General features: G+C 41.5%; 1 protein-coding gene across 2 annotated transcripts; it reads left to right on the forward strand.

Annotated features, from left to right (window-relative positions):
* Positions 1-1365: 1365 nt before the first annotated feature.
* LOC135498628 (zinc finger protein 236-like) lies at positions 1366-26877 on the forward strand. Of its 2 annotated transcripts, none has more exons than XM_064788996.1 (8): positions 1366-1459; positions 9489-10170; positions 11457-11855; positions 12298-13227; positions 13877-14011; positions 14457-15474; positions 15794-16215; positions 16750-26877. In XM_064788996.1, exons 2-8 carry the CDS (start codon positions 9540-9542, stop codon positions 17022-17024), a joined length of 3810 nt encoding a protein of 1269 aa, XP_064645066.1. In that variant the 5' UTR covers positions 1366-1459; positions 9489-9539; the 3' UTR covers positions 17025-26877. The 2 variants fall into 2 exon arrangements, with proteins under 2 accessions (XP_064645066.1, XP_064645068.1); XM_064788998.1 differs by having other exon boundaries at positions 11457-11837.
* Positions 26878-27102: the final 225 nt, after the last annotated feature.

Raw genomic sequence — 27102 nt, forward strand, 5'->3', positions numbered from 1 at the left:
CTTGGGCGTTTTTCACAAAGATGAGGAAGGGACTTAGGAGCAGTATGGTCGTCACAGTGTCTCGCGCGCTGGGAGTTGGACACGGGCTTTTTTGATTTTGTAAAAATATCAAAGTTTTTGCGCGTTTTCAGTTGTGCGCTCTTGCTTATCTGACGCTGTTGGACGTTTTTGCTTCCGATGCCTGCGTGCAAGATACATCATATAATTATTTCAGTGGATGTAAAGCGATGACCCTGATTTCTGATGTAATATATATTGGCAAAGAAGTATTTCGTTGATTTTATGACGTGCGGGGAGAAGCAAAATATGTTGCTCGTGTTTTGCAATAACCACAACGATGACAGACATGTGATTTGTTTACATATGGACGGGTGGGGACATAGCCTTTTCCGAGTAAAAAAACTTCGGCAAAGAGATGTCAGGTCGGAGTGTGACGCAGCGGAAACATCCGGGCCTGTCACCTCTGAGGTCCCGGATTCGACCCCCGGGTTCGACCCCGGTGCACTCATGTAGAGAGGGCGGCTCTCTTCGACATCGTAGGTTCCCTCCGGGGTCTCCGGTTTCCTCCTACTTACAGTATTGTTTATAAAACTAGTAATGCAAAGTTGACGCTCAGCTCTCAACTCAATTATTCCAAATCTTCAGGGTACCGACACATAAAAATAGATACAGAGATTAACTGTCTCCTAAACAGTGACGCATCCCTCAGTTGACACTTCTCTTAGCTGAGCCCTCTCTATTAGGGACGCTCCCAAATGGCCTAGTTTCTATACAATGCGACCTCTGTAATCCGGATACCTCCCTATTAAGGGTTCCTTGAGGGTCATACAGTAGTATTCAACCATTTAGTTATTATTTATTCTTGACTAAGGCATAAAATAATATGTCAGATAGTGCCGCATTTTGCATGCAGTGCAAGAGCTTTTTCGTGTATGCCGCCACAGCTTCTGAATGCCACCAATCATTGACCTCTAAGTAACAACATTGAATTCAGGTGTCTTACTTGAAGCAAGTCTAATGTTTGTTAAAAGTTATTCCGGGAAAATACAACTTCAGTAAATCTCGTATAAAGCGCAACGAACATACGCCACAGAAATGGATTTAATAACCAGATTATGAATTAGATTTCTTACATCTATTTAAAAAAATATCAAGAATTCGATAATGTCATAAATACAGTAAAGATAAAACCGTTGACGTAATAATGAAACCTTCTGTCAAATACCACGCATCGCCATGCCGCATTCACTGACATTTTACACCAAGCCGCTCAATTCCCGCAACCCCGCCGTTCCTCGCAGGTGCTTGTCACGCACTGCGCAGGCGCACACATGTGCTTAACATTTACAAATACAGCATGTCTTTGCATTGACCTGACAATGGAAAGTAGTAAGAAGCCTGCTGATATTGGGCCTGCAACGTGACAAAAAGGCCGAAGCGACACAATATCTAGGGCAAGGTAGGATCAAAGCACATTTTATATGTACACGATCGTTTTTATAGGCATCCCGATTTAGGAGCTTCTGCTGACAGCTTGGAAATTTGGCGGACCGCCATGCCTCGAAAGGCCTACGGATAGGCCCTAGACTTGTGCCGATTTAGACACGATCGCCTGCGATATTTTAAAAGATTTCACCATGGATATGTTGCAAATGTTCGTAACTTTCGATTGCGTGTAAAAGTTTTGGTGTATTTTGCACGATTTTGGCCCAAATAGGGCATCTTTCTAAAGTGTCGCATAGTCATTGTTCATGAACTGACAGTCTCTCAACTCATTTGTATTCGAACCTTTAGGCCTAAAGGGTGCAGGGAAAATGTGACACGGAACAATGGAATATGGCGGAAAACCGATCCATAAAGATTGCAAATATCATGTTTTCTTTGCAATAATGAAACAAAATGTATCAGATATTATCAGATATTATGTTTAGCATCTTTGGGGAGATTTGTCGGGTGATTATGACTTTGTGGACGCATATTGAAGCGGGTTTTTAAAATCTTTTGTCATCTCCGAACGACCCAGCATCATGATGTTGGGCTGCTGTGTCATGTCATGGCGTGTATAATGTACAGTGAGGTCTGTTGTCAGAATACACAGAAATTATTGATTTGCTAAGCTAAGAACCTAATGCATAGCATAGGCTAACATAGGCTGGCAATGGTAAAATTACATAAATTTTCTCTCCGGTTTGTCTGGGTGTGGAGTGTAGGGCCATTGTGCGGCTGTGTGTGTCATGGCATGGGATGGCTAAGCGTCAACTAAGACTTAGTCATAGCACGTTAGCTGGGTGACTGGTTAGCGCGCTAGCTGGCTTGAGTCGATGAGTAGGATAGTGGTTCATGGGGCACGCGCTGGCCCAGGTGCAAAACTGATATTAAGTAGTGGTTAATGATTGGGTCAAATATGAAGAGACGTTTTATATTTTATTGAATTATTTATGATGATACAAATTCAAAGAATTTATCCCAAAAAGTAATATTTACAAATGTTTTTATTTATCAATTTGGAATGATCTGGGGTTTTTTCCAATTGGAGTCAGTGACCCACTATCTCCTCCTGGGAAACATACTTTGGAATGTACTTGGCCTTAAGTCAATTCAAAATTTTGGCCTGTTTTATTTGTTTGTTTATTTCCTATGGAAAACAAAGAAGACATAACAATAACTTTATATATATATAGTAGTTGGTAATATATATGCATAATAAGTTGCTTGTTTAGGCCTACTGTCCCACAAGAATAAAATTACCACCTTGAATGTCTCCTTAATGGGATGAAGCAAGCCATAAATTCGCATCAATACAATTAATATATTGGAGGAAACAACCTATCATTGAAAACAAAGCTTGTTCACCTAATTGGTGGGGACCCCCTGGTGTGTCTTGAGCACCCATTGATGGGGACCCCCTTAGTGTGTCTCACCTACTTAGGTATCAAGTTGTAAGTTTGGAGGTGATGGGCCATGCTAGCATTTATTTGACAATGGCTTTGTTGTGTTGCATAGTGCCAACTGTAGGCCTTATATTAGAGCAGGCTCCATGCTGGGCTTTGTGAGTCAGTGCCCCCTCCCAGGGGGGCCATCTGTCCATTCTGTTGGGTATGAAGTTGTAAATTAAGGGTCAATGGCAGATGTTTGAGAGTCCTTGCAAATGCCTTTGTAGACTAATTGTTATGTGTAAGTCTTGCATGAGAAAACATACTACCTTCAGACAAAGGTCAATGTTCCATTCAATTTGCAGGCTTATTGTTTATGTCCCCTCCTTGGGCTAACATGTTAAGACATGCAGTGCTTTTTAAAGGCCCAATGGACCAAGAGTAGGCCTACAGCATAAGGTTGTAAATTAATGGGCCGTTGGAGTGGTATTGTAAAAAACACAGTTGTTTCAGTTTAAGAAGAATAACCTACTGTAACCCATTTGTAATGTGTACATACTGTTAGCAGCATCAATCAAGGCTTCCACCTTTGTGATGTCCTACCGTGTATATATAAAGAACTTTTTTTCATATTTGTGATCACAATTTATTGGCAAGAGGTCAGCAAAACACCTTTTGCCAGATCTGTCCGAAAAGGAATTTATCACCTGTCATGTTCTCATGATCTAGGTTTAGTTTTAAAAGTTGAGTAACCTGCTGTTTCGGCATTGAGGGAGAATTGCTGTTTCTTTGCGTGGGCCTCTAGGGATCCCTTAAACAGGACAAAACAGGGCCTAAGTGGGATGTGTTTCAACTTAATAGTTTTTGCAAAACTTGGTTTGTTGAAGCGATGGTCATTGTAGCTGGAAAGATGCTGCTCTGACTAAAGGCCAGTTATGACAACATGGCAGGAGACTTGATGGTCATTGTAGCTGGAAAGATGCTGCTCTGACTAAAAGCCAATTATGACAATATGGCAGGAGACTTTTTTCAAAGCGGTTACCCAAAGATGGAAGTCCTCTAAACAAGTACTGTTCCCTTCTACCATTGTGTTAAGAGCCTTTACAAAGTCTTCATCCAAGTGTCTGGAACCCAGCACTGGAAAAAAGGCTTTTATCTGCTCCAAAAACCTCAAAAATGCATCCTTTGTCTAAAGCATAAAATGACCTGAAAAAATTGTTTGGTAAATGTAAACTTGTGTAATAAGATTCAATCTTATTGTTGATATTTCTACTGTTACATATTACACAAATGTTTAAAGAAAGCAGTTTTCTTTTCAAAAGGATGCGACTAGAAATTCTCTAAATGATGATAAAAGCTGAACATGGGATATTGCAGCAGAGGTCTATTGTTGTGTCAACGTTTCTGTTTGGCTTAATTGTTGATCTAATTGATGTCAATCATCATCAATTATGTGTTACGTCAGCTGTCCTCACTTTTGTTACATGATATTCTCACAGTCACTGATTAGGGCTCTTTGTCCCTTTAGGCTTTGTGGTTAGTGATAACTGGTGATAATTACGTTGTTATTGTTAAAAATATATCTCGTTAGTCCTTTCTGCTTTAATTGCACCAGCAAGCTTTTACTATAGGTGTAAATTAGGCGAAGTAATTTGCCATGTTTTAGCTGGAGAGGCCTAATGTCTGAATGAGCCAGACACACTAAGTTGAGTAGAACTATCATTCCCTTAGCAGACACCTCTCTAGCCAGACAACTTCTATATGAGGGACGATGATTTTGGTACCAATTTGGTTGTTTCTGGACTATTTGACCTCTGTAATCGGGACACCTCTCTAATATGGACAGCACATGTCAGCTTCAAGGGTGTCCTTTATAGAGAGGTTCGACTGTGAAGTTCAGAACCGTTCTATCAAGGACACCCTTAGCACTGACATATGCTGTCCCCAATAGAGAGGTGTCCAGATAACTGAGGACATTGAATGGAAAGGACCAATTTGGGAAAAAGAATTGGGGTCATTGATCAGCATATCATGTTTTAAAATGACAGAGGCTGCATCATTCTTGTATTATTTTATTTCAAAGTTATCCTGTTGTAAATTTCACAAAATGCTACACCTCGGTATCCTTCATTCATTCCAGGTATGGTTAGCACGCTATCTTCTGTAGTAGGCCTACACAGCGCTTTATAGCGCAGTTGTGGAAAATGTCCTGGCTCCGAAGCTAATCAACGAATCCCATAAGTTTTTTATCAGGCTACCTATGAAAAGCCTAGACCATTTTCATACAGGCTTTATCCTGCTGTGCCTAGCATTACCTGGGCGGCCATGATACAAATAGCCTTCGCTATATTTAGCGGACAAGCCCATGAAATTTTCATGATTGGTCGTTAACGTTCATAGGCGCAGTTTGATGCTCGTTAGAAGAGGCTGAATAGGCCTTGGAATCCAAACTGCTGTGCTAATGACATGACATACAGTGGAACCTCCCTTAGTGGACACCTCTCTATCAAGGACAACCTCTCTATTAAGGACAACCTCTCTATTAAGGACAACCTCTCTATTAAGGACACTCGTTTTGGTCCCAAATTGGTTGTTTCCATTCAATTTGACCTCTCTAATCAGGACACCTCTCTATTAAGGACAACCTCTCTATTAAGGACAGCACTTGTCAGTCCCGAGGGTGTCCTGATTAGAGAGGTTCTATAGAGTGGACATCTCTCTACTAAAGACTCTCTACTAGAGACACCTTCTCTATTAAGGACACTGGATTTGGTCACAAATTTGTCATCTCCATTCAATTGGACCTCTGCAATCAGGACACCTCTCAATTCAGTCCCAAGTCCTTAATAGAGTGGTCCAGTTATGTCAGTGTTGAAAAGGACTTCTCGGGAAAGGGAATTTCGGCGAAAAGAGAGATTGATTCAAAAAAGCACCTCGACAAATGACCAAATATCATTATATTTTGATAATTCAGTCTCATGACTCACCGTAGACAACATTGAAATAAGTTTTAGAATGACTAGCCTTCAGTACGTTAATAGCAAGGCTAGCATGATTATTGATTTCACAGCGATTAGTGACTTCCATGCAGCTTCTAAAATCAATGACTTGTCTGTAGGCCTACAGTACATGGATGCCTAGCCTAGCTATCGCTAAGCTCTTATATGGACCATGCTATTAGCATGCTATATGGAAGGTGCATTTCAAATATTGATTTGGAAAACTGGATGGTGGGTTGAATTCAGTGTCAAGCTGTAGGCCTTCAATAGCTGATGTGGATGCATAGCCTAGCGCTTGCTAAGTCGCTGTATGGACCATGCTATTAGCATGCTATATGGAAGGCACAGTTTCAAATATTGATATGGGAAACTCGTAAGGTTGGATTTAGTGTCAATCTGCAGGCCTTCAATAGGTGATGTGGATGCATAGCCTAGCGCTATTGCTAAGGTGCTGTATGGACCATGCTATTAGCATGCTATATGGAAGGTGCAATTCAAATTATGATATGGGGAACTCGTAAGGTTGGATTTAGTGTCAATCTGCAGGCCTTCAATAGGTGATGTGGATGCATAGCCTAGCGCTATTGCTAAGGTGCTGTATGGGCCATGCTATTAGCATGCTATATGGAAGGTGCAGTTTCAAATAATGATATGGGGAACTCATTAGGTTTGATTCAGTGTCAATCTGCAGGCCTTCAATAGGTGATGTGAACGCCTAGCTAGCCTTACGCGATCGTCAATGCTAAGCTATCGGTGTTTATCAACTGCACCATTAGCCATGGAAGCCATTGAGATATTGATTGGAACCAGTTTAGGTTGTTGATGTTAAACCAGTTGAAGTAGGCCTACATGTATGTGTATTTGACCAGGTAAAAATACTCTGGTTTCACCGCTCTGAGACCAGTTGATTGATTACTGCCAAATTGAATCAAAGGTCAAGCCCGTATCATAACGTCATAACCATTGAACAAATTGATGTCACCAAGCCATTGTCTCTCCAAACTCAACATCTGAAATGGTATCAAACAGCCATCTGCTGATTTTTGGGGCACGACTTGATTTGTCTTATATTTGTGAAATCAGAGTATCTCAATTTTCCTCATGCTCAGTCCCAATGGCCTATTCAGAATTTGATCTGATATCAATGAAATCAGAGTATCTCAATTTTCCTCATGCACGGTCCTAATGGCCTATTCAGAATTTGGTCTTATATCGATGAAATCAGAGTATCTCAATTTCCCCCTTGCACAGTCCCAATGGCCTATTCAGAATTTGGTCTGATATCAATGAAATCAGAGTATCCCAATTTTCCTCATGCCCTGTTCCTTTAGCCTATGTTTATTTGATGTCGTCTGCTGTTATAAACTTTAAGGAAGCTTGTGTGTAGGTCCATACTGTACCTACTAAGACACATCAGGTAGGCCTAGCAAAACGTGCGATCTGCAAGCTGTGGAAAACAACAAGAGTGACTAAGTTTTGAGCAACATCAAGTTCAGCACGTTTCTGAGAAAGTAGTACAGTGGAACCTCCCTTAGTGGACACCTCTCTAGTAAGGACACTTGTTTTGGTCCAAAATTGGTTGTTTCCATTTAAATTGACCTCTCTAATCAGGACACCTCTCTATTAAGGACAGCACTTGTCAATCTCGAGGGTTTCCTTGATAGAGAGGTTCTAATGTACTTAGAACCTTTCTATCAAACACCCTCGAGACTGACAAGTGCTGTCATTGATAGAGAGATGTTCTTTTTAGGGAGGTAAAACTGAATGGAAACCAATTTGGGACCAAAAGTAGTGTCCTTAGTAGAGAGGCTGACCTTATTAGAGAGGGAGGTACCACTGTATGCTGTCAAAACAAAAACGGTCCTACGCAGCTGAGTGTAAGGTGTTTGGGCCTCTTGTTGTTTCACGTCGGCGGCCAATAAAGCCTCTGATTCAGTTTGATGCAGTACGCGTTAAAACGGACATCCTGGAAATTCATTCGATAACATTCTCCCCACAATAAGATTGTTCGGGATGTTATTTCGAAATATTCTGATTTTGTATAAAAATCTTCCTATTCAACGTCAGTCTCTGTACAATGAACAAAACACAAAGACTGATAAGTTGGCATAAAAGAAGTGTATCGTTGGCCGATGGATGAATATAATGCTGGACTCATAACTCGACAAATAAGGCTACAGTCTGCGTAGGAAGTAAATGCCCACTGCAGTAAATGCAGACTGTACATGCACAACTGAAGTGGATGATTACATTATAGCCATTGTAAGTGCTTAAGTGAATCCCCAAGCATGCTATCAAATGTTTATGTAACGTCGGGGTCCAAAAATAATGTAGGAACTTACTTATGAAGCGGACAGTACTCATGCGTGTTCAACTGGACGATAGTTGTTGTTATTTATAAGTGCTTAAGTGAATCCCAAAGCCTGCTTTTAAACGTTTATGTAACCTCAGGGCCAAAAAAGATGTGGGAAAGTTACTTATGAAGCAGACAGTAGTTGTACAACTGGACAATAATAGCCATTCTAAGCACTGGCCAGGTCTATGAGAAAACTCAATGTTATAACAAAGCAGTGTGGTGTTGCCATGGTTACCAAGGCTCTGTTGGACGCTGTTGAAATTGTAAAGAATTGTATCATAATCTTCGGGCTAAAGTGAAACGGTTGCCGTTTTTAGGCATTTACGCAATGAGGCTGAGAAAAGTGTGTGACGTATTTTAACCCTTTGTGCGATATGATAAGTTTTAATAATATAGGTTTTAATCTCTGTCGTTTTTACGCGTTATAAGCCTAATCGCACGCCTTATCTTGTTCGGACCTATTGTATCAATTTCTAAAATTAGATGCTCATTCTTGGAGAAGAATGGAAGTCAGCGTCATAGACTTTTGGTGTGATTGTTTTTTGGCACATTTTGTATAAATCAAAATGGAGAATCAGAGAAAAAGTCATATTACGCCTTTTATAGCTTGAATAAGACATTCATATCTTAGCGTGGATCACGCTAATGGAAAAAAGATTATGCGAAATGAATACATGTCTTTAAAACCCACTTATACACAGATTGTGACATTAAGTTGAAATACACTTGTGATGAGAACTTGATTAAAGAAAGTCTTAGTGGTTTAGTTAGAAATCTGAAAGGCAGGGCGGAATAGGGCGATGGCTGAAGAAGGCAGGATGCAGCGCTCTGCTAACTCTGAGCTGAAACACAAAAACTCACTCTCACAGGACTTGTGTAAGACTTTTTTAAAATTGCGATTTAACAAAACTTTTTACAACATCACAGGAGATATCTTTAAGTTAACACTGGGCCGAGTTTCATGCTGGTCTCCTTGGGAAGCAACCAGTCTAGAAGGGAAACTCTGATATAAAACTTGGGCAGTAGATGCTCGGGAAAGTCTGCTGTAGTCGGCAGGGTTCAACCCTTGTGGCTAAAAATCTGGACCCTAAGACGTACGCATGACACCAAGACATCGAAGAAGATGAAATGCTTCCTCCCAATTTCGCTTTCAGAATCAAGAAACAGATAAGGCTCAATGACTTCTTAGCCTTGCCGATATTTTGCCTTCTTTTCGAAATTGATAAAAAAATAACCTGTTTTAAAATGTTCTCTCTTCAGGCTGTAACTGCAATAATACATGCTACCACCGGGGCCACCGCAAACGACAAAATGAGTTTGGTCCGTGAAGAGTCGGGCGATACAGAAAACGAAATGGACACCGTCGATAACAACAACGTAGATGAAACCGCAACTGTAGTCGCGAAAAGACTCGCGCAACCGACGTGTAGATCTGGCGAAAAAATCGCCGAATTCTCCCAAGACTTTGATTTAGTAAACCGCGAGAGGAGTTCCTTGGACGATATTTTAGAAACCGTCGCGCATTGCGACGATGAGGATGAAAGCGAGGCTGTGCCTCGGTCGTTCCTGGTGAACGGCGACGTCAGTAAAAATGGCGATGTCTTGAGCGATACGGCGCATGATAGCGGTGTGGAGTCGCCGCTTGAGAACAGTATTGGTACGGATAGCGATTGTGAGAAAAAAGACGAAAGTACTGAGCCGCTTGATGTGGGTCCCGAGGAGGTACGAACCTCGTCCGAAAGCGGTACGGAGAATCTTGTCGACGTACGCATGAGCGTATCTGACGATGAGGACTCCAAGGAAGACTGCGTCATGTTGGGTGTTGCTAAAATGGAGCAGGATACGGTAACCGGACTCGCGAGTGACGAGGTTGAGGAGGTTGTTAGCGGTGGTGGGGTACCACGCCCTCTTTTGGTGAACGGTGACTCTTTGGAGCTTGATGGTAATTGGGGTTTTATTTCATCTGTTTATCATATGTTTGATGTGTTCCTTGGGTAGTGTCCTCTGTCTTTGATTCTGCTAGTTTTAAAATGGTTGTGAGCAGTTTCCTTTGTCTGGTGAAGGAATTGATCCGTTACTTTTATTTTCAAACATTTTGGTGCTTTCATTCTTACTTTATCTCTATTCGGTCAGAAATTGTCTCAACTTTCTTGGTGGTGTCACCAGCTGGTGTAGGTTGCCATCTCCAGGTCAACCTTTGGTAGGGCTCCTGACCGACTTCACAGTAATGTTGAAACATCACAAACAATAAAGGTGAAAGTCCAGTGTTCTCCACAAGGCCATTTGTCAGTCACTCAGGGTGTCCACCCTACCTTGGAAGAGCCATTCGACCTTGGTAGCTTACCACCCTACCTTGGAAGAGCCACTCAACCTTGGTAGCTTACCACCCTACCTTGGAAGAGCCACTCGACCTTGGTAGCTTACCACCCTACCTTGGAAGAGCCACTCGACCTTGGTAGCTTACCACCCTACCTTGGAAGAGCCACTCGACCTTGGTAGCTTACCACCCTACCTTGGAAGAGCCATTCGACCTTGGTAGCTTACCACCCTACCTTGGAAGAGCCACTCAACCTTGGTAGCTTACCACCCTACCTTGGAAGAGCCATTCGACCTTGGTAGCTTACCACCCTACCTTGGAAGAGCCATTCGACCTTGGTAGCTTACCACCCTACCTTGGAAGAGCCACTCGGCCTTGGTAGCTTACCACCCTACCTTGGAAGAGCCATTCGACCTTGGTAGCTTACCACCCTACCTTGGAAGAGCCATTCGACCTTGGTAGCTTACCACCCTACCTTGGAAGAGCCATTCGACCTTGGTAGCTTACCACCCTACCTTGGAAGAGCCACTCGACCTTGGTAGCTTACCACCCTACCTTGGAAGAGCCACTCGACCTTGGTAGCTTACCACCCTACCTTGGAAGAGCCACTCGACCTTGGTAGCTTACCACCCTACCTTGGAAGAGCCACCCTACCTTGGAAGAGTCACCCTACCTTGCTCTAGAATTTTATAAAGGGTTTCTATAGGGCCACCCTACTTTGAATTTCTGGCCAGCCTACCTTGTGTTGCACACTGGCTTTACTTGTTAAAAATCAAGGGTACCACCCTTCTTTGAGAAAACCCTGTGATGAGTCTAGAAGTGTATTGCTAGGCGCAAACAATGTCAAAACAAACGTAAGTAGCAACAAATTGCAGCCAATGGAACGTTACGAGTCTGCTTTCTTCTTTCAGTCCTACCAGAAAACATATCAGTCATTGAAGATAGCCATGACAGTTGCTGCGAATCCCGGCCGGCATCCCGTCGACGAAAATCCACGCCCAAAAAACGCACATACACCCCCACTGCTTACGACGACAGCGCCAGCGACACGGACAGCTACGGTGACCTTGACCTTGACGAGGCCATGGACGAAGCAGACGAGATGCATATCATAAACGCCATGGAATCAGTCGACTCTGTCGAGGATGACTCGGCCTTGAACGACGTTGACCTTTCACAGGAGCAGACGGATTTGTCGCGGAGCACGGAGGACGTCTCTGTGGCACTCTTGATGCAGGATAACTTGACGCAAGAGGCCTCACAAGTTCGTGTCCGTGGATTACCTACGAAAGGTAAGAACAGCGCTGAAGGTATGATTTCATTTGATTCTTCTTTGTGTTGTCCTACTGCACTCATGTTTGATCCCTTTACCTGTCCCCATCACGTGCTGATGACTTACAGAGTACATCATGTCCTACCATTACTTCGAATCAACAGCACTTGGCCACAGCCTCTCTTATGCCCTCAGGAAGCATTAGTTTGATCCAAATCCTATAGATGGTGACACTTTTGAATATCATTTGCCCGTTCAGATAAAGTAAGCACTGTTCTGCATTGTCCACTTCTGTGCACGGGTTGTCATGAGTTTTATCTTGCCGAGCACAAAAGTATCATCATAACTTCTTCATCGATCAAATCTAATTGCCAATTTTGAAACGAATGGTCCTACTCGTTACAAATGAAACACATGTTGTTTCGAATGAAACAACCTATTGTGGATGGTCTGTTAAATTCTTCTTCATTGCGTTCCAGGTCTCAAGAAAGCCGAACACAAATGTCCCTTCTGTAACTTCGCCTACACATCTGTTAATTACGTCTTGTCCCACCTGTACCGGGCCCACAATGATGTCGAACCCGTCATACTCAATAACGCCATCGCGCAGGTGACAACGTGGTATAAGGCGTCGGCGACAGCCAAGCTTCTGGAGCAGCAGGCGGAAGGGACATTGCTGAATCCCGATGATGCAGCGATATCGGCACTGACAGGCCAGGCTCTAGACTGCGTGGACGGCCCGTTGATCTCAAATCAAGAAAGCTTCAATCAGTTCCCAGAGTCGCAGACCGTGGTTAACGGCGTCGCCGTCATGAACGGCGTCGCCGTCATGAATAACGTGGCGACGAACGACAAGGACAGTAACGACTCATTCCAAACGCACAGCCGGCGTATCCTTATGACGCAGTCGTATCCGTGCGATAAATGCAACGCCAAGTTCAAAATGCACAGCCAGTTAGAAACGCACATGAAACGACATCGCAGTTTGACGCCATTGCCGTGTAATTTATGCGGGATGGTGTTTTTCTCGGCGGAGAATCTCCAACAGCACAAACGCACTCACCTCAAAGAATCCATCACTTGTGATACGTGCCATGCGCAATTCCCGGACGACGCTGCATTCCTCGAGCATCAGAAAACGCACAATTTGAAACACGATTGCGTCCACTGCGGGCGCCAGTATGGCGACGCCCAGACGCTGACCAATCATCTCAAAGACCACATCAACGAAGGACCAATCAGATGCGAGAAGTGCGACCTCTGGTTTGCGGATAAGTCGACGTTGGGACAGCATTTGCAGATCCACGGCTCGGACCAGTTGTACCAGTGTCAGTTCTGCGCCTACACGTTTACGGAGATGGCGGTTCTCCGCCGACACACGGAGTCGCATCTCAAGCTGGAAATTATTGGTAGGTGGCGCTGTTGTTGTAATTCTGTTTCAGGATTGGTGTCGAACATCCTTTGAGCGCTCGGTGCCATAGAGTAGAGGTTGGGGTAGTTTAGGTTTTCAGACACGCAACCTTGAGTTTGAAGATCAAGCAGCTCTGTTCCAGAGAGTAGAGGTTAGAGTAGTTTAGGTTTTCAGACATGCAGCCTTAGAGTTTGAAGATCAAGCAGCTCGGTGCCATAGAGTAGAGGTTAGAGTAGTTTAGGTTTTCAGACACGCAGCCTTAGAGTTTGAAGATCAAGCAGCTCGGTGCCGTAGAGTAGAGGTTGGAGTAGTTTAGGTTTTCAGACACGCAGCCTTAGAGTTTGAAGACCAAGCAGCTCGGTGCCATAGAGTAGAGGTTAGAGTAGTTTAGGTTTTCAGAGACGCAGCCTTAGAGTTTGAAGATCAAGAAGCACGCTTCAAGCTGCATCTCATGACTTCCCAAGACGTTAACTCTGAGATGTGGTCCCAAGAACTCGTAGCATACTCCTGACCTTGAGGCTATTTCAGAATAAAAACACTTCGATAAGATTACGGTATCAATAATCGAAGTGCCTACAAGCTACCAGGGCCTGCTTCCTAGCACAGTGTTGATTCCTGGACTAACCAACTACCCAATCTGTTTTCAGAACTGCTCTTAAACGGTGAAAACTCCACCAAGAAACTTTCCAAGTCAAAACTTAGTGACGTCGACATTACGCCTGAAACGACCAAGAAAGGAACGGAAGCGAACAAGGAGAACGATGAGAATCTTCCAAAAGATGGTAAGTTTTCGGTTTCGGTTTCGCAACTTGCCGTGGAGATGACTGGTTTGCCAACTGTGGGTGTTGGAGGATGTGGGGAAATCACGACGACATGTTATGGCCTTTACAGTTTCACAGGCCTTTATATTTGAGGCAGAGCATTCAAGTTTTGATCATTAATAGTCCATGTTTATATAATGCACTTTTCACCTCTGGGACTGGTGTCTATAGCCATACAAATCAATGGAGACTAAGCTCTGGGGATGAAGGGAGGAACAAGAGACGACAGCCAGGTTTATAAGAAGCATAGGCCTACTTCAGTAGTACAGCTGTAAATAGTAAATTGAACGCTAAGAAGAAGATGTCCATAGCCGACTGCTTCGTAGTCAGAGTCGGAATGTTGCTAAAGCTCCCTACTCTTCATGTTCTCTCTTGTTACTTATTTCCAATCTCCTTCTCCTTCCAGGGGTCCAATACACATGCTGCCTCTGCCCCCTGACCTTCCCCACTGTATCAGTATTACTCGATCACGTCTACAAAACGCACTCCGTATTAAACGACAATGTGCGAGCGATGCAACAACTTCTTGGCCTGGCGACCGCTAGCATGCCATTACCCATGACCCCGGACATGATGAATGCAGCACTTTTCGCGCAGTCGACACCTGTTTTCAACCTCGCCAACCTGTACCCCCAGATGCTACTGAACAAGCCTGTCCTTTTCGGTAACCCAATGGACCAATCGAAACAGAACTTTCAGAATTTGAATTTCGTACAGAATCAAGGTGTCTTGTTGAATCTACAGAGCCCGAATTCGACGATGACAGCACAGTCTCTGACTGCAACAAAGGACCAGAAGTCGGGGTCTAACTCGCAGAAAACCATATCGGAAATCCTTAAGCCGCAGGAGCAGCAGACGTCAAAGCCGCAACAAACGTCGACCCAGTCGTTGCTTTTGACGTCCCCGCCACCCGTTTTGCAAACCAGTACGGGCTTGCAAGTCGTAGCACCTTCCGATCCTTTGAAGTCATCGGCCGTCAAAGTACAACAGCAAAACGGACATTATATCGATATCAAAGTGCCGTCGTTCAAGGCGAATCAATCGACCAATCAGACGCAGGGAGAGCTGTCGCCAACGTCGCAGAAATCCCTGCTGAGCAACCACCTCCTATTGCCAGCGAAGCGAATCAAAACGGAAGAGCCATCATCGCCGACTGAGAAAACGCCGAAGAAAGGAAGCTTCGACCAGGTTGACGGGATGTCTCCAGATACGAAAGCGTCATCTCCGAGTCTCCGCGCACCGCTACTCTCCAGTATGATCGCAAAGGCCGACTCCGCACAAGCGACTGTGACGCCCCGCCATTTTGGATTCGAGTCGGACGTCGAGAAGCCGTTTTCGTGCGGAGAATGCGGCAAGAGGTTCAAGCGTAACTGTCACCTGCAACTGCACATGAGGACGCACACGGATGACTTACGCGCTTACAGGTGAGATGGGGTTAATATTCTAGAGATTGGGATGTCGGAGTTGCGTGGTGGACACATCCGCGCCTGTCACCTCGGAGGTCGTGGGTTTGATTCCCAGACGGTCCCAAGACACTCATGTGATAGTGATGGTGACTCCCTTGGAAAGAGTCGGCTTCCTCTGGGGTCTCTGGTTTCCTCCTACCTACAATAAAAGTGGAAGCATCAGTGCCTGTTTTCGCCGAGGTCCCTGGTTGAATCCTAGTCAGTCCTGTCTCAAATTTGATGTATGGAAGAATGGTTTTCATAAAATTTTCAAGTTTTTCTCACATCTTTTTTCCAGGTGTTCGCAATGCGGCATGAAGTTCATCCAACTGCGATCTCTCGAGATGCACCTCAAAACTCACTCCATCGAGAAGCCGTACAACTGCCAATTCTGCGGGAAATCCTTCGCCCAAAAATACAACCTGAAGCTCCACATTCGTACGCACACCGGCGAGAAACCGTACGGTTGCGCTTACTGCGAGATGCGGTTCGCCGATCCCGGATCCCTGAACCGGCACACACGTACCCACACCGGAGAAAAGCCGTACAAATGCGAACACTGCCAGAAAAAGTTTGCGCAGAAGTACAATCTGCATCTTCATCTGAGGATACACACGCATGAGCGACCGTTTCGGTGCGTTTATTGTGATAAACGTTTTGTACAGAAGAATAATTTGCTGCTACATTTGAAGGTGCACGCGGAGATCGCTGTGCAAAATGGTGAGTAGGAACTTTTGTGATTTTGGTGGCCATTTTGATTGTGTGGAGAGATTCCGGCGCTGTACTGTGAGGAGCAGCTGTTGCTTATGTTTGAAGGTTCATGCAGTTATCTTGTGTAAAATAACAATAAGGCACTCCGTAGGACTGCTGGCTTCATCACGGACGCGACTCCTATTAGACACACTAGTTTTGGTCCCAAATCGGTTGTTTTCATTCAATCTGGCATCTCTAATCAGGACACCTCTCTATCAAGGACAATACTTGTCAGTCCCACGGGTGACTCTAAGATAGAGGTGTTACTGCTTTCTCTTTCCTGTACTTAAACCTCTCTAATCAGGACACCTCTATTACGGACAATACTTGTCAGTCCCAAGGGTGTCTCTAAGATAAGAGTTGCTACTGCTTTCTCTTTCCTGTACTTAAACCTCCCTAATCAGGACACCTCTGTTACAGACAACACATGTCAGTCCCTAATAGAGAGGTTCTGCTGTATTCTCTTTCCCGTACTCAATCTCATATCCAACCTCACTTCAGGTGTCGCACCGACCCCGCTCGACTCGAGCGGCAACCAGATGCAAATCCCAGACCTGGACCCAGACGCGGGAAACCTCGTCATCGACATGGCGTCAATCACCGACCAGACGACGATACCGGACGCCGCGCTACAAAAACAGGTGGTGGAGAGTCACATGCAGGCGGAGAACCAATTAAATCAGTTGAACGCCGACAACGCCATGTTGGCCGCCGCAAATCAGAACAGCATCTCTTCCATGACGTTGATGAATCTTTCGAAAATCGGCGCAGTTTAGTACAGGATATTCCCACCAGTTGCGCCACGCTGGAGTCTTCGTTACCAGGGTTTTGCAATGCTTCTGAATATTTCTCGGCGGACATGACATACACTTTATTTAATGGTACGTCCTTCGGTGTCTTACCGACTTATATTAGTGCATTTAGGTTTCGTTTATGTTTGAGAGTGGTCCTGTCGGTTTCATCATGTTTGCAGATGGTTTGTTTATTTCTCGAAAAGAAACATTCTTGTCTTACATACGCTATTGGACAGAGTTCAATGCCTGTCGGTGTTTTTTGCTCAAATCCCACATGGTTTGCGTACCTGGTATATCTATGTGAATGCTTGTACAAAGGCCTTGACAAGGCCATTAAAAATATCCCATCTGTGGCCCCGAGTGCATCGAACAGTGTAAAAACCCTCACCCCATGCAGGCCCAATGGTGCTGCCATCTGTGAGAGGTTACTATAACTGAAAAATATCGTCTTCAGAGTACTGAAATCTTTGAAAGAGATCATGACCTTTTTCCTTCTAATCATGTAGCGTTGAAGAATTGAAGGGGATTTTTTCACCTGAGCACATTAGCCTACTTTTACATATTGACTGCGCTAGAAATTTTTGCTTCTCATTTCTTGTTTATAAGTTCGACGCAGATCAGTTAGTTAGATTCGGCCTGATGAACATGTGGACAGTTGGGCTGCATTCGGAAACTCCCTTATTGGAATATGCATCAACAGCCTTTATACGGACCAAGGTGCCTGAAGAGCCTTGTGTTGCAAAATGCAAAATCTCTTTAACCCTTTTTCACTTGGTATCTTTTTAGGCAAGAATCCCCTCTGTAAAATTTGATGAAATTTGGACCACTCTCTGCTTCTGATCTCAACTTTTCTAGCGGGCAGCGTAAAAATTTTTAAGCATTTAATCATAACTTATTCAAGAAAATGACAATGGCATTTAATTACATGTAATGGTATTTAATTTGAGATAACGAGGTAATTAGCATGACCGGTTAATTAGCTTAGCTAGTTGATTTAATTAGATTAACTACATATGTAGTAATTTAGCTGTATCAGCGTACTGCCAAGACGAATTTATACTCAAACCTATTGTTATAGTTTAAGTTATAGAGGACTTAAACACGCTTTTGTTTGATGTAAAATTAGTTTTTTTTCAAACTTGATGATATTCAATGCATTTACGATTGTATTTAGTACTCATAACTGATGATAGGTGGCATACTCAACGTCACTTATGGTTACGTAGATTGTGTTGAAATCGACATAGATTTGAAAAGTGAAATTAGTTATGCTCAAGGGATATAACGTACAAATTAAATTTTGTCATCGATTTGACAACTTGGTCTCAGTTTCAACAAAATTAGAGAAGAAATTTTTTTCAAGCTGTATTAATATAACGCTTATAACTATCATTTAATCATACTAGGCCCGCGTTTCAGAATTCTGCATTTAATTCATGATATACTATATTGTCTATATTAACCCTATACTGTGACAATGAGATTTTTGTTTGAGATTTCAGAAGCATTGCAAGAAATTTGTACGAATTTACTCGCGTGGAATTCGCAACTGTAGTAACAGCAAGTGTAACCTGGGACCCAGCGATATATCGTGAAGTGTTATTTCATCCGACCTTATCAAGGTCATCTGTACCGTTTGTGACTTTGACAGATGATGGTGTTTGAGGCGACCAACTTGGGGAGTGAGCAAGCGACAAAAATTCGAATTTTAGAAGAAAAAAATTAAAAAATTTCAAGAAAAATTCATATTATATTTAACCTCGGATCATTGGTGGTCAATTTGTGGTAACTTTTGACAAGGATTCCAATGCTGCCATTGTTTTGAAAAAATCTTGGGAAATTTTTGGAATTTTTCGTGAAATTTTCGCTTTGCTCCCTCCTTATAAAGCCTTCAAGGGTTGGATGAAATAAACTTCGACAAGAATCAACATTCCAATGACTAATTAGTATTTATAATTGATTGATTGACATGTATTTGATTGACAGGTATAATTAACTTTGATTAATTTATATGTTGGATTGACAATTCAGTTTCCGACCTGTAGAATTTTCCGCAAATTACGCGATATTTAGATAACGTTAGTTTGTAGTTTTGACGCAAGTAAATCCTGGTGATTTTTATATGCACCCCCTGGTGTTTATTTTATGAACCACTCCCCGAATGGAACAGTATTTGATTAGTTGAGTTTTTGTTATGTGCTGAGTGTTTGTAAATTTTGTGTTCGCATCAACCTGTCACCCCTATTTAAACAATGAACTGGACCATTTCCATATGATATGAGTGTGATGGGGCCTATAAGAGGGGTGATAGTGTATATTTTCCTCCACCGATCGTAATATAGCCTTAGTTGTATATAAATTGTAAAATGACATGTTTGTTAAATGTGCTTTTGGATGTCCAAGTTACCTATCACCCCTATTCTCGCCATAGACTCAACCACTTTAATATGACACGAGTACTTTGGGTCCAATTAGAGGGGTGATGGGTGTATTTTGTGTTTTACTTTGATTGACAAATTTTGGATTGGATGATGTGTTCATTAGAGTTGGAAAACCCACCGTAATTTATTGATTATTACGCCATGCAAACCAGGAAAGAATATTCGTCATTTGTTCGATTGTAAAAAACCCACCACAGGGCGCCAATTTTTGGCCCGCAGTTCAAATTGAGATTTAACCAGAATACAGCATTTAATTTTCATTTTTGCTTTAAATCACATTTACTCCATGAGCCCACCGTTCAATGTATGAGAATTTAGTTAAATTATTTTGATAATTAATTAATTAATAATGAGTTAATTAGCAAATTCGTTTTACCCAGTTGTGTTCTCTGTTATGCATTTCTGATGTGTTCATGTTACCATGGTAACGACTGCATTTAAATTACGAAGCTTTAAGATTTTTTTGGTCGAAAATACTGCCACAAACTTTTCGGTTCTCAATATATGATAACATTGTGATCAACGCGTTCAAAGTATTCAATTTCAAAACTTGGACAACAGAATAGGATGGTTAAATTGTTTGTTTTATCTTCCAAATTTTGTGCAGGAAATTGCAATTATTGTCAGCACAAAGAATTCCACTTGCCTGTCATTTTCCTTGTTAAAGGCACGCCGTTCGTTAAATATTTGAAATTTGAGTTCGAATTTGAACATTTCAAATTCTGTCAATAAGTACAGAATATAAATTTCGACACTGCCATTGTGTTGAAAGATACACAAATACTATAAATACCAAATTTCAGCTAAATCGTATCCAAAATAACTGCACTATTCTATTTTCCTGCATCACCAGTGACTATCAACGGCCTACCCCTTTAATTAAAGGACTAGCATCGGTATTCGAACAACATAAAAGTATTGCTTACAAAGGCAACAATATTGCATTTAGTATTAACCCCTTTCTTGCCAGAGCGTCTCAGTATTGAGATATTGTTTCACATTATAATGCAGCGTTGATTTTAAACGGTTTGTCTGAGATTATTTTGGGCTTCTTGAATTCTATAATCCCGAGTTTTGGGTTCAAATTGGTGATTATGGTGGGTCGGCTGCAAACGACTAAAACTTTCCACTTAGAATAGCACCATTGATTTATTTTGCCTATTTAGTATTGACGGTTGTTTGAAATCAAGTTGGGTAAATTTGATTGGTTTCTAAGGTAAACAAATGGTTGCTAAGGTAAACAAATGGTTGCTAAGGTAAACAAATGGTTGCGAAGATAAACAAATGGTTGCTAAGGTAAACAAATGGTTGCCATGTAAAGTGGTTGTTATGAATTGGGAGTCGAAGTTGAAAAGGATAATCTTTCGAGAAAATAATTTAGATTTTGGAAGTCTATAATTGTCTCTCTGTGTCGTCGTGCAGAAAGTTCAAAATAATGACATTTGTGATAGTTGATTAACGTTAGTATTATCAAACCTGTGTCACGTTGTTTTCAAGCGAAAGTATTGTCCGAGCTCACCGCTAGGGGGCACTGTTGTCCATTCCATAAATATTTACAGGAACCCAAACCTTGCTTTGAGTGTCCCAGCCCTCGAACCTTGCCACCCTAATATTTTGAAATGGACCATTCTACCTAATGCAGCCACGATACGGGAACAGTCCACTTTGTACATTTGAAGGGGTGTTCGCTCCGATGATTTTAGCATTTACTGATTTGTACAGAATGTGTATATTAGATATGATTTTGTATTTGTGTTTACTTGTGTAGATAAGTTCAGTTCAAGATGACCAGCATTTAATTTCTTTTTGAATGCATTTTATTGCTCCTTATTACACTGATGTAATGTTCAATATTTGTACAAGTCTTTTTTTTTCGTTTTTACTATTATCTTAGCGCTATATTTTGTTCAGTAGCATTTAATTCATTTTCTTTCACACTTTTGTGTCTTTGTTTGTAACGTCTGTTCAATTTTTTGTGAAATTTGTATCTGTTGCCATGGAAACAGTATTCCGTTGCTATGGCGAGAGTAGAGTTGCCTTATAGTTCGGCGAAATTTGTGAAGTAATATAGGGGGCAGTCCGACAGTCCAAGTCAGTCAAACTTTGGAACTTTAAAAAAAAATTGGCCACAAAATTATTTTTATACCAGGTGACTCAAAAAAGATTTTCAACTTATGATTTTGAGTAACTCCCAAAATTTCAACCTCAATTGAATGAATTTCTGCAGAAGCAGCTTGGGTCAATACACTTTGATCTCATCGCGTGCAGAGTTATGGCGTAATAGACATTTGCATCTCATGTATGTGAGTTATTCAAAATCAAAAGTTGGAAGTCTTTTTTGGATCACCTAGTACAAGTAAACAAGGGGTCACCTCAGAACACTTTATCTGAACCAGCGTGGGCATACTTTATTCAGGATCTCAACTTTGTGTTAAATATAAATGTTACATGTCCTCGGCTTTTGTGTTGTAAACTCATAATCTTTCGTCATTTACAAATTTTAGAATTTGAATCCGCACTTATCACTGCTCTTTTCAAACGCAACATGAAAACTTATATTTACTTGTCTGTATGTCCGTCTGAGTGTCCGATAATCTCCACGTGATTCGTACATTTGGCAATGCCAAATTAAGAAATGTAAATTGTAAAAACTTGGTGTTGATTTCGTTAAAAGCCTGGCAAGCGCCTACTTAGGAAGACCTGAGATGCAGATTTGATGAACAGGTTGCTAGGCAACCACTGGAAACACTTTACATGACTTTCGACTGGTCATTTGAAATTAAGAATAAAGTTTTAATTGAATTATACAAAAGACAAATATGTTACAGAAGCTTGGATCTATGTTGAATAAGAAAATTTTGGAAATATTCAACAAAAAATTAATTTTTCTGATAGTTAAACGGAAGAAAAATGAACAAATTCGTCATGCCAGTTTAACGTTTGTCTATCTCTGTGCTCCAGTGGTTGTCTCGCTGCCGGCCATGTCACTTTCATCCCGGGTCTATAAATAAACAAATGTAAACATAATCATTGTTTTGTCGTCCACGTCTTGTGTTACTATGGTTACTATAGTTGCCATGGCTACCATAGTTGCTATGGCTACTATGTAATAATTGTTGGTTTTTTTCAACTCTTTTAATTCATATACAGTAATTATAAAATAATGAATTTAAAACCTTTTCTTTGGTAGGAAGGCGATTAATTATCAATGACCATATTGACTTGGCCTAGATTTTCTGGGTTGCCATGTGACGGTTCACTGTTCAATGTATTCATGCACTGCAGAAAGTAGTTCCGCCAATTCTTAGAAGACGTGGTTGAATTTGTAAAGACGAGAACCTGTGGGAAGATTTCAGTTGTTTTTGTGCGGCCACCATTTTGTCGTGGTTGGTTGAGACGGTTGTTTTCTTTTTCAAAGCCTGGTTCGGGGGGGGGGGGATCATCCACGTTTCATGAAAGAAAAAAGCTGAAAATTGTCGTGGGCGTCTGTCTAATTCAACTGTCGCAGTCCTGAAAATTGTTGCGTACCAACTTCAAATTTCTGTCATTGTTTTGTTTTTCGCTGTATGCAAAATAAATTCGCCCACCGATTTATTTTTAGGCTGTGTATATTAGCACACAGGTTGTATTTTGGTGGTAGATATAGACTACCAGTGTAGCAGTGGGTCGTTTTTAGTAAAACATATTTTGGTCACACAGTTAGGCGGATCACTGAAGCTGGAGGGCACTTCGTAGTGTGCACAGTTAGGCAGTTATAATGCCTAACTGCCCATTTTGGTCACAATGCCCTGTTTTTGGTCACACAGTTAGGTAGAGTTTAGGTTAGGTAGATTTTGCTGCATAGTTAGGCAGATGTTGCGCAGTTAGGCAGGTTTTGTTGGATTATCACCGAAGTTGACAAATGCTGATTAATTTATTTTTGTCGGAGATTTTTAAGACATAGTCAAGGTGAAAGAATGTTTGAAGAAAGAATTCCTCGAAATTTCTACGCTAAATTCTCTCAGCTTTCTTTTTAAGATCCAAGCAGATTTGATAGTATCACTCAGTGTTACTACAGTTTGTGCAGCTTCATTTAAAGGCTCAGTACACCTATTAACACTTGGTATTGAACATACTTACCCACTCGAAAGTATAAAGTTGACATTCACATGCCTTTTGTACAGTTGTAAAGAAAATATTTTTTGTGCATTTTTTCGCTTCAATCACTGATCAAGAAATTCTAATTGAAGTGGTAAATATTTAATTTCACGGGGGTACTGGGCCTTTAAGTTTGCCTCCAATCTTTTTCACAAAGTCTGTTCTGTTCAATCAAAGTTTCCATCTGAAATCTAAAACCCTTAAAGGGCTACGCCGTTATTTAAAAATTTGAAAACTTGTAATTGAATTTGAAAATTTCCAATGGCGCATAAATACATATTGAATATCAATTTCAACATTGTTGTGTTTAGACAGATACACAAATACTATCCATACCAAGTTTCAGCAAATTTGCATGCATGATAACTGCACTATGGCATTGTGTTTAACTGGGGTTTTTTTTACCTGGCCAATGATGAATTATGAATGGTGTAGTCCTTTAATTAGGTATAGAATTTCTTAGAATTTCTGTTGCTGTAAAACAGTCCAAACTATCGACCACGAAATTCTGATTCTCATCTCTGTCGAAAAGAAAATGGACGAGAACGGGTTAACTTTTGTCGCATCACTTGAACGCACCAATTATGTTAATTAATTTTCCTGTGCTGACCAATCGCAATTGAGTAATTTTACGCACATCTCGTCAAGACTAATGAGATTTGATAAAAAACAAATGTCGTAGCGTATTAGTTGTATTTTTCGGCACCTGGCGCGCCGCTAGTGAAATGTCCGCATCGGTGTTGTGTAGATTTCGGAATTTCAATCCGATTATATTCATGAATGGTATTAAATAATCCTGAAAAGAGTTTTCGAATCTTTTGAAGTCTTTTCAGATCTTTTGAATAAATAAGTGATAGGACTATTTCGACGTGTAAATGCACACATGCTTGTATAGTATAAATTCCACGGGCATGTGGTCTAAGCATATTTGTAAGTTTAGACCACACGCCCGTGGCCCCTAAGTATTATCATTGGACAAGATCTTCCACATTTTAAACAGCTGTTGTTGGTCAGGGGCTGTTCAATTGTCGGTAACACCCCCTCTGCTGTTGGAAATGTCTTTTGCACAAGTTTTCTTTGACACATAGAGGTATCATTGCTTATAAATGTAAACAAGCTACAAAAAAGGTTCTGAAGTTCGTGGTTTTGTGACTTCTGCCTTTAGGTGATTTGCATCAACATATCTTGACAATTTTTGAGGGGGTGTGACTGAGAATAGAACAGCCTAGTGTATTGGGTGTTGTGCGTTGATGTTGTCAGAATCGTATAGAAAATACCCACCAAGCAAAACTGATAATCATGATTGACATGAAAGTCTAATTAGGTTAGATTTACAGACATAATTGACAGATGTGATGTTGCCATGGCGACGAAGAAGGGAATGGTCCCACCGTTACTTTTGAGACACCTTTATGAACAACATAGTTTCGTTGACCTCAGTTTGAAGGTCAAAAATATAAAGCCAAGGTCACCACCGTTTGTGAACAGGTCACATGACCTATTATGCATGCATTAGACTTTATTGATTAGTTTCTCATTAGAACACTAGATGGCTCTGCGTATCATACATGCAGTGCTGCCACCTTTATTGGCTTCTAATTGATCTCCTAATTTATTGTTGTGCAAATATTCTTTCGATATTACGAAAATTAACAAGTTGATGTTGTCCTAATTAGCCTAATTAATTAATTAATTAATCAATAGTCAACAACAAGAACATACATAAGTAGTTAATTCTGTGTACTAATTATCCTGCTGTCAACTGGGAAATTTCTTAACCTTTTCACCCTCATTTACTCGCATGGACTCTTCCAGTTAATGCTTTGGAAGAGTTCATTCCTGAAACTGGGGGTACAGCTTGATGACAATTCTGAAACACCTTGGTTTCAATGATGTATTGTTTTCTATGTACTTTACACTGTGCCTCGTTTTCGCTGCAGCGGTTTTGGTTTTTGACCGTGACTGCTTTGGTTGGTATAGAAAATATGTAAAGGGTTAAAAGTGATTTAAATTTTTTTGGTTTTTGATTCGTAACTGGTATCTCACTGTCGGTATTATTGACCATACACCATTCAATTTGAGATGCCATTTTGCTGTCAGCAAGACATCACAGTTTCGTCTACATTTCAGCTCCACTCTGGAGATAGCGACAGTGAGGTTCTGATTCTGTCTACCAGCCATGGCAGACAATTTCCTTGCTATACCTGTGTTGAAAAATAGTAAATAATCCTTGTGAAAATTTTCCGGTTGACAGCAAAACAGATGGCATGTTTGTGTTATGCTAAAATGCCTGAAATATCCAAGCGAACATATTTTTGGTGTTCAAACAAACTTCTACGCCGACCTAATACTCCATTAGTGCCCTTGAACTCCGACCTTTGACCTCATAATACCTTAACCTTGACCCCGCATTTGATTTGACCTTGAATCCTTGTGCCCAGGCGTGCAGTATTACTGTCCCTGGGACAAGGTTATTCAAGTTCAACTTGTGGATAGTGTGTTACGAAACTGAAATGAATCCATTATTTCAACATTCCAATCATAGAGTCCACCTAGTGGGCAAAAATATCACTAAATTTCAAAGTCCATGTCAGAGGGCGCCACTCACATTTTGTGTCTTTAAAGGCAAAGTCTATTCATAGGTTTGTTTACATTGTGTCCCCTGATAAGAGAGAAGTTCACAAGCCCACTGTGCAAGCTGACTGAAGTCATCAGAACAATGGAAGCTTGACCTTCGTCAGGGTCATTGTGTAGTTCACATGCCCTTTATGCAGTTACTGTGCAAAAGGCAAATTGGTCTTTGCCAATTATGGAATTTCCATGCATTTGTGTGCTTACCGCTTGACGCCATCTGTTACCGATGGGTGGACTTTGCCTTTAATAATAAGGTTCCCTCTCAGTACTACTGAAGAACCTCTCTAGTAAGGACACCCTTGAGTCTGACAGATGCTGTCCTTGATAAGGAGGTGTCTGGATTACAGAGGTGGAATCTTATAGAATCAATTTTGGACCAAAATCACCGTTCAGAATAGAGAAAGTGTCCTGTTAATGGAGATATATCCGCTGAGGGTGGTAACTGTCTTTGCCCCTCTTGGCGACTGTTAGACGCACATTTGTCTGGGCGAATTGGTAGTTCGTCCGTGCTGCGCGGCATTGCATGGCGATGCCTGATTTTTTCCAGCACCTGCCGGGTTCATTGTAAACCGTAGCTATGTTTAGCTCTAGAGTTGTGCTCTAATAAAATGTGTTGTCGATAATTTGATTGTTTGTTTATTATGTGAAAGTCGACGGTATGTTTTGGACCCCCCCCCCCCTCCACATCACCCATCCCTGCATAAGTGAGGGTAGAGACGCTGTGTACCAAGTTTGTAAGACAGAACAGGACATGACGACAAGGTCACAACACCCTGTAGCATACTTTCTGTGAGATACTGTTGAGGACATTACTGGCATAGACAAGAGGGGGTTATTTAATTTTAAGT

The sequence above is a fragment of the Lineus longissimus genome, chromosome 14, assembly GCF_910592395.1.
Source record: "Lineus longissimus chromosome 14, tnLinLong1.2, whole genome shotgun sequence".
Lineage (NCBI taxonomy): Eukaryota > Metazoa > Nemertea > Pilidiophora > Heteronemertea > Lineidae > Lineus > Lineus longissimus.